Raw genomic sequence first — 7,457 nt, 5'->3', positions numbered from 1 at the left:
GTTGGGAGGTGCAGGTACAGGCCCTCTGATGTGTTGATGGTATGTTATTTGTGTATTAGGAAGTTACTGATGCATTAGAAAATAATTGTATAATAATGCAAAAACTGGTTACAATATGCTAGATTAGGCCACACAATCACCTGAAGTGCAGTGTGTGGTCCCATGTGGTGAATGTGGAAGTCGGCATAACAGGTCTAATGGTTTATTTAGGATTTATCCCCAAAATAACATAACTCTGGAGCTCGTTAAAATAGCACCCTCCCACTCCATAAGCCTCTCCCCCTCCGAGATAAAATCATAAAACCATCATCTCTTGCAGCACTAGCATGATGGATAAAGCTACTGGAGGTAAGAAGCAAAAAAATGTGATGTGGTTGGCTGCACTAAGGAAATAAATCGCTGCATCCACTGTCAAACTCAGGTGAAACAAGGGTTCAGTGGTTAAACTTTAGGTTCTATGGAAAAATTCCAAAGTTATCGAATACATATTTGTCTGCGCAAACCAATTCTTCGCATGAAAGCTGGTGACCAAGAGACTTTATTTATACTGTTCTTGACTTTGTCAGACAGCTTCTATTTGACTGATTTCTTCATTCAGCAGGTCTGGCAGTAATCAGGTCTGGGTGTGGCAAGTGAAATTTAACTTAGCTTTCCAAAAACAGAGTTCATTCATTATTTAGCAAGCAATTACATTTTCACATAGGTCCAGGCAGGTTTGGAAAACTTTTTACTCTCAATACATAATGACAGGTAATATGTCTAATTGTTTGATCATGATGATGTCATTTGTTACAAATTTATAAAATAAAAAAAAAAATCAGGAAGGGGGAAAATACTGTTTCACTAGACTGTATATATATATTTTTTTACTTTAATAGTATGCCTTTGCACGTTAATGTAATATCTATTATCATATTATGATATTATGATTTGCATGATAAACAACTTAATGCATAGAGTTAGTTATTTGCATTGTGTCACCTGTGATCACATACCTGTTAGTTGTGAAAAATAAACTTATGAACTTCCTCAAAAGGGCACTCTATTACGCTAGTAAGACATCAATAGGGCAATAAAAAGTTCCTATCAACTGTAGTGGTTTGATATTAACTATGTTCCTGTTGAGGGTTAACTTTACATATGTATTTGTTTAACCTTTTCATAAAAAAGGGATAATACTAGTGGCCAGCATGGAATGTTAGGTGTTTCTGTGTTGCTGTGCCAGCTGGCACAGACACTGCCCATCCAAAAAAAAAGTCACACACTCTAATATTTCATTGGACCGCCTCTAGTTTTGATTACAGCACGCATTCACCATGGCATTGTTTCTGCAAGCTTCTGCAATGTCACAACATTTATTCCCGTCCAGAGATCTTGTATTGATGATGGGAGAGTCTGACCGATCCGCAAAGCCAGTTCTTCCATTGGACAGTTCTTAACCCAGTTTTAGTAGTTTCATAAATCTTAGATGTTTTCTTTGCTTGATTCATGTCAATAATTTGACCCTTCTGAAACAGATTAACATCTTTTCCATGACCACAGGATGTGTCTTCAGACATGGTACTCACTGCATCAGTTAGAGTTAAATAACTTGTTGCCAGCTGAAACATAATCATCCATGCAGTAATTATCCAATAAGAGAGTCTCACCTATTTGCTTAGTTAAATCCAGGTGGTGACTTCTTTTTGGACGGGCAGTTAATTATTATTAAATACTATTATGTATTTAACTCATCTTTTCAGCCATGTCATCAGTAGGTGTGTTTACCATGAATACATAGAGATGTGTGAATTCAGTGGTAGACACTTAAGAATAGGTGGCCTGTGAGGGGTTATCCATGTTGATTTTTTACTTTTTTAGCACTCATGGGATCAAATTGTAAGTGCTGAAAAAGTTAATGGATACTTATGAAACCTAATGCTTCTAAAATCATAAAAAATAAAATAAATACAGACAGTTAGTTGTTACACCTGTATGTCTTCTTGGTAACCTTTATAGTCAATAATTCCTTTTTTTTTTTTTCATTTAGGTGTTTAAGTGTCTTAACCTAATTGCTCTACAGATGATACAGTGGGGGTAAATTTCATACTGAAGTAAAAAATCAAGGAGTCAGGTGCATCACATTTAAAAAGAGCAGATGTGGCCATTCAGTGTAGTCTCCCTGCGATCAAGACAAGGACTGTGGGGACCCAGCTGTCAGAGCGAAGACTGATACACAGGAGAGGTGTGGGTGTGTGTCTCTTTAATGACTGGTGAAAACATTTCTTTTTTTATGGTGGTCTGTGTCATATTTAATCTGTTACTGTGTTTGTGTATGAGTGTGTGGCAGGGATCCAGATAAAGGCTGTATTAGGACAGGAGAGACCATAACAGCAGAACAATCAATAGGAGAGCCTAGTTCAAGCACAGACAGACCTCCTCCATCACCTCCACCTGACTTGCCACAGCCTGAAACTGACAATGACACACTGATGACAATCAGTGTGTGACTGGGGTAACTCATCTTTTACTACAAATCTCTCTCTCTCATGGAGAAATCAGACTTGCTGCTGCTCTTCTTTTTACAGTTTCTCTGCAGTAGGTTAAAAGATGTAAAGATGTATGATTAGTCTTTTGGAGTCTTTTCTTAATCTCATTAGTCTCTAACTATCACTGTAGTTTCTGTTCACCTAAAGTTTCATGACATTTGCATATAATTGTCTTCATTTCATTTCAGAGTAGCAGTGTGGACTAAATCCTACTACTACTGCTACTATACGTATTCTAAAATATTAAAAATATACATGTTCAGTTCAGAATATGTGGTGTTTTAATGACAGCGTTAGTGGAGTGTGTGTAAAACCTGATGACTCATGTTGTCCCAGCATGAATAGATGTTCTGTATGGTAGAGGTCAGACATCTGTGGAGGAAAGTCCATGTCAGCCAGCACTCCTTGGTCGTCTTTGGTTTTCAAGTAGTTCCTGCACAGCTTAAAGATGTGCTTGGGGTCGTTATCCTACTGCTGTATAGTTAGGATAGTACTTGGTCGGTGTGTGTGCAGCCCACTAGGCACAACAGCCCCAGACTAGAATATTCTCACCACCACGTTTACTGTGTGTTTGGTTCTGTTTTATCTTCGTCTCTTTATATACACCTGTTGCTGCCATAACTCTCAAACTTGGATTCATCAGTAAACAGGACTTTTTTCCAATCATCTACTGTGAAATGCTGGTTAGCAGCCTTGTTTTGTCAGTACCTTTCCTGATTGAACTCTTGTGTGTGTTCTTTATTAATAAGTCCTCTATCTGTGATGAAGTTGCTTGATGCATGTATTCTGAGAGTGCGGTCACTTATGGTCTGCATGGCCATAAGTGACCACACTGGATAAATCTAAAGTGTTTTATTAATTGAACGCTGTTAAATATTTTTGCTTCAGCAGTCCTAGGTCTTCTGCTTTCCCTTTCTTATTTACTCTTACAAGGCCAAACAACGTAAGTGCATGTTAGCTGTTGGCTATAGTGGTGACACGAGGCAACTTAACAGTCGGCCTTTGTTGCCGCCAGTTCTTTGATGTTGGCTTGGCGAGCATCTGCATTTTGAATACCATACACACATCCATGGTTCTTTTTGCTTAGAAAAACTATTCGACTCATGATACTGTCTCTTTTGATGCAATGTCACCCCCTGTTACAATGCTGCTTAGTAAGTAAAGGAGTCTTGAAGCACGGTCAGATTTAGAACAGATGAACAATGGCTGCAGGTTGACTTACTTACAAGTTTGTGATGAGTGATGAGTGTCATGTAAACGTCTGCTTCAGTGGATAAAACTGAAGGAGATTTGAGCTTTTGTACAAAGTACTACCATTGGCCACATTTGGTTGAGTTTGATTTCTACCTTGAAATAGAGAAGAATCTTTAATATCTCTTCTTCGTTTTGCAAGTCAGAGCTTTTTGTGGTAGTATAGCCTCAGAGTTACTGATTGTTTCCACATTTACAATGTGGTCTCACATTTTTGTTACCATAACAAGATTATTTCCTCATATTGAGATCATTGGTTGTGATAACTGCATTGATTTAACAAAACAATGTAATAATTGAGTTCTGCGCTTCTGCATTTTAGGGCCGACAGTGACATTTCATTTTGCTCCTGTTAAGTAGCCATAAGAACATACACAATGTGACTATGTAGGGCACTCTGATAGAGCAACATCAGTTAGGTTTAGTGACATGAGAGGATGTCCATTTTCTTAGGCTACAGCTTGTTCTGTCACATTATACTTGATAATAAGGGTTCTCATTTTGTCTAGAAAAAGCCTTTTTTGCTCATATTTGTGGTTTTAATAAAATATAGAGAACTGATATTAATGAACTTTTATATTAAAAAATGAAAGCTCTTGTGACTTCCAGCTGAACTAATGCTGCACCTTTAATAACTAACTAGACAAAGGAGTAGGTTGGAGAAGCAGGATGCTACACTTCTTCTTTTATTAAAGGAGCAGAACAGTAGCAACAAGTGACAACTAACAAACTTTGGATAATAATTATTAATTATTCTATATTTGAATAACAGGTTATTATTATTATTATTTTATGCTTTGTGCAATTAAACTTGTTAAAATACAGGAAACACAACAGGAACAGGGTTTTAGGATCAGTTTAAGACAATTGCTTACAATTACTTTATTTCAGTTTACAAATATGACTGTGGAAAAGTATTTCACTAATTTCTGACTTTCTCTTACAAAATGTGCTCACTTAGTAGTTTTGCGTAGTGCTCAGGTCGATGCCTTTTAAGGTAAACGTTCATTTTTCCTTCAACTCGCTGATCTCCAGTAAGACCTGTGAAGAAGAAAATAGAGAGTAGAGCAAAGCAGGTCAAAGGAAGCCCTAATGAATAATCTACCAAGTTAATAATATATGTCATATACTCATATTGAATGTGTTAGTTGGTGATGATGTTGAGCCTGGACCTGGACCTGGACAGGTCTGAGCTCACCAAGCTTTTGAGCTGCTCGTTCAATCTTCTCTAGCGCAGTCTGCACGTCTCCTCCCTCGGGTACGACCACCTCTACTTCTCCCACGTGGTAGCCAAAGTCAGCTTGGTCCAGATCTATCTGCACCCCTTCCTCTGCTAAACTGAATGAGCGCCGCACCGTTGTAAACTCTGCAAAACACACCAGATTCATTTCACTTAGCCAAGACTCCTCCTGGAGCGAGGGGCTCGCCTCTGTGTCTCTGGCTCTGATGGCCTCTTTTACCCTCAGCTGAATGTCGGGGAGCTCGGTTATCTCCTTGTAGCGAGTGCACAGTGCTGATGCTGCTTTACATTGCTCTCTGCTCGTCTCTTCGTCCACACCAAGGCGTACCATTGGACACTTGAGCTCCCAGCATCCTTTGCGTCTGCGCAGCCACATGTCTCTCAAAGTCAGGTCAAACTGTGAGGTGTCAAAATACTGGTCGTGAAACTGACGCTGCCCAACACACACTGCTGATTGGAAGAAGTGGGAGGAAGAGCGTGAGCAGAATTAAAACAAGGATAGATAAATAAATAAAAAATACGAACAAGGCTGATAGAGATAATTAAGCTACATATTTAACTACAGACAGATGGCCAATGTCACTGCAGCTAGAGAACCACCACAGCAATTAGTGTCATTAACTGCTTTCAGTGACCATTTTTAAGTTGATACGTATGAGCTAAATGTCTCAACTCTAAATTTACCGATGTCTAAATGTGGGGTAGACAAATTAAACACATACCTCCAATCTCCTCGAGCTTTATCAGAGTGTCAGCACTGAATAGAAACTTTCTCTCCACTTCTACACTCATCTGAAATGACAGTTGCATCAATAGTACTGTGAGATTACAATCTAAATATACTTTAACCTGCCGCATGACTCCTCATCCTGACAGTAAGTAACCTAATAGGCAGGTCTCAGTTAGATATACTGTATGAATATGTCATTTTTATAACAGCCCCAGCTGTTTCCTCTGTAGTGAACATTGTCTTGTTCTTGAATTTGATGTTTGAGAACGGCCAAATGGTGCCCACTAGATGACTTGGTCAGAGCATCTGCAAATTGGCAGGTCCAATGTGGTGGCACTGGTATGCAGTGGTCAGTACCTGCCAAAAAGTGGTAGGAGAGAGCTCAGGGCTCACAGATGATTATGTGGGGACAGAAGGGTAGTCAGTCTTGTCAAATCCCACAAAAGAGCTACTGTGGCACATATTGCTAAAAATGTTAGAACTGCTTTTGATTAATGGGTGTCAACCCATTAATCAAACTGTGATGGGTGTGCATCCCAGTTTGCTGCATATGGGGCTGCATAGATGCAGATTGGTCAAAGTGCCCATGCTGACCCTGTCCACTGCTGAAGGCACCTACAATGGGCATGTGAGCCTCAGAGCTGGACAGACTCATTCAGCAGCTGGATAGTGTACTGGCAAGACTGCTGCTTTCTCTGCAGGAGACCAAGGTTCAAATCCCAGTCCTTAGGCAAGACCTCCATACACTTGGCCTACCTTGTACCTTGTAAGTTGCTTTGGATAAAAGCAACTGCTAAATGTAAATGTCTTCTTATACATCACATAGATGGCCGGGTACATTATATTTATAATAATTATACTTATTTGCAGTCTCATTTCTTCTGGTCTGCATTAAGTCAAAGGTTTAGATGATGATATTGTATTTTTACTACTATAGTTTCAGTGGGTGGAACTTATATCACCAACATATCAGTAAGAAATGATTCAATTACTCAGTAATACAGTTATCCTAATTATACAGCAACAGTTTAACCTCATTCTTTTCTTCTCTGGTTTAACTTGAAGTCAGTATTTTTACACTAATGAGAAAAGAGAAGTCCTCAGTTCTATCAATTAAGTTCTGCCATTATTGTGTTTCCCATGCTCAGGTTGTGACTGATTTAGCTTATTCTGTTTCATGGCATTTGACTTCCGAGCGCTTTTTGTTGGACACTGTTTTTGCGTGTTCAGCTGTGACATTTAAAAAGTAGTAATACAGTAGTAATACAGTAGTAATACAGTAGTAATACAGTAGTAATACAGTAATACAGTAGTAATACAGTAGTAATACAGTGATACAGCTGGAGCTCTTGTCCTGTGTCAGTAACCACTCGACTCATTCAGACCACGATGCTGCTGCTGCAGGGTCATGCATGAACTACAAGTCAAAATCAACAAACTGAACCACGGAGTGTTTAAAAAACACAGAGGGCATCGCGAACTGCGCTTTTACACACCTTCAAAGGAACTGGTCCTTCATTCGGAATGATTCGGCATCATAACCTGAGCGGCAGATCGACTCGAGCAGCACCTACGCGTCGGCAAAGTTTATTTTGCACAGGCGCAATTAGAGACACCTAACAGGGTGTTGGGGAACATCACTTCCTGTCCCAGTAACGCAGGGGCATACAGATGGTGCAGTTTTAATCCGCTCTGCTTCATAAATATT

The 7,457-nt window shown here is 39.3% G+C and overlaps 1 protein-coding gene across 2 annotated transcripts; it reads right to left on the bottom strand.

The window, feature by feature from the left end:
- Positions 1–4,570: 4,570 nt before the first annotated feature.
- thtpa (thiamine triphosphatase) lies at positions 4,571–7,366 on the bottom strand. Of its 2 annotated transcripts, none has more exons than XM_026361796.1 (4): positions 7,246–7,366; positions 5,742–5,811; positions 4,978–5,469; positions 4,571–4,820 (listed from the first exon to the last, which is right to left on the bottom strand). In XM_026361796.1, exons 2-4 carry the CDS (start codon positions 5,809–5,811, stop codon positions 4,720–4,722), a joined length of 663 nt encoding a protein of 220 aa, XP_026217581.1. In that variant the 5' UTR covers positions 7,246–7,366; the 3' UTR covers positions 4,571–4,719. The 2 variants fall into 2 exon arrangements, with proteins under 2 accessions (XP_026217581.1, XP_026217582.1); XM_026361797.1 differs by having other exon boundaries at positions 4,978–5,466.
- Positions 7,367–7,457: the final 91 nt, after the last annotated feature.

This window comes from Anabas testudineus, chromosome 2 (genome assembly GCF_900324465.2).
Source record: "Anabas testudineus chromosome 2, fAnaTes1.2, whole genome shotgun sequence".
Lineage (NCBI taxonomy): Eukaryota > Metazoa > Chordata > Actinopteri > Anabantiformes > Anabantidae > Anabas > Anabas testudineus.
The sequence above is the reverse complement of the archived record's forward strand: the minus strand, read 5'-3'. Positions and strand labels throughout refer to the sequence as shown.

What these genes read in the sequence shown, in the direction of transcription:
- thtpa (XM_026361796.1), bottom strand. Translation starts at nt 5,811, where the DNA reads ATGAGTGTAGAAGTGGAGAGAAAGTTTCTATTCAGTGCTGACACTCTG. An exon ending in AAAGCTCGAGGAGATTGGAG is followed by an intron (nt 5,470 to 5,741) that starts GTATGTGTTTAA and finishes TCTTCCAATCAG; the next exon opens with CAGTGTGTGTTGGGCAGCGT. An exon ending in ACGAGCAGCTCAAAAGCTTG is followed by an intron (nt 4,821 to 4,977) that starts GTGAGCTCAGAC and finishes TCTTCTTCACAG; the next exon opens with GTCTTACTGGAGATCAGCGA.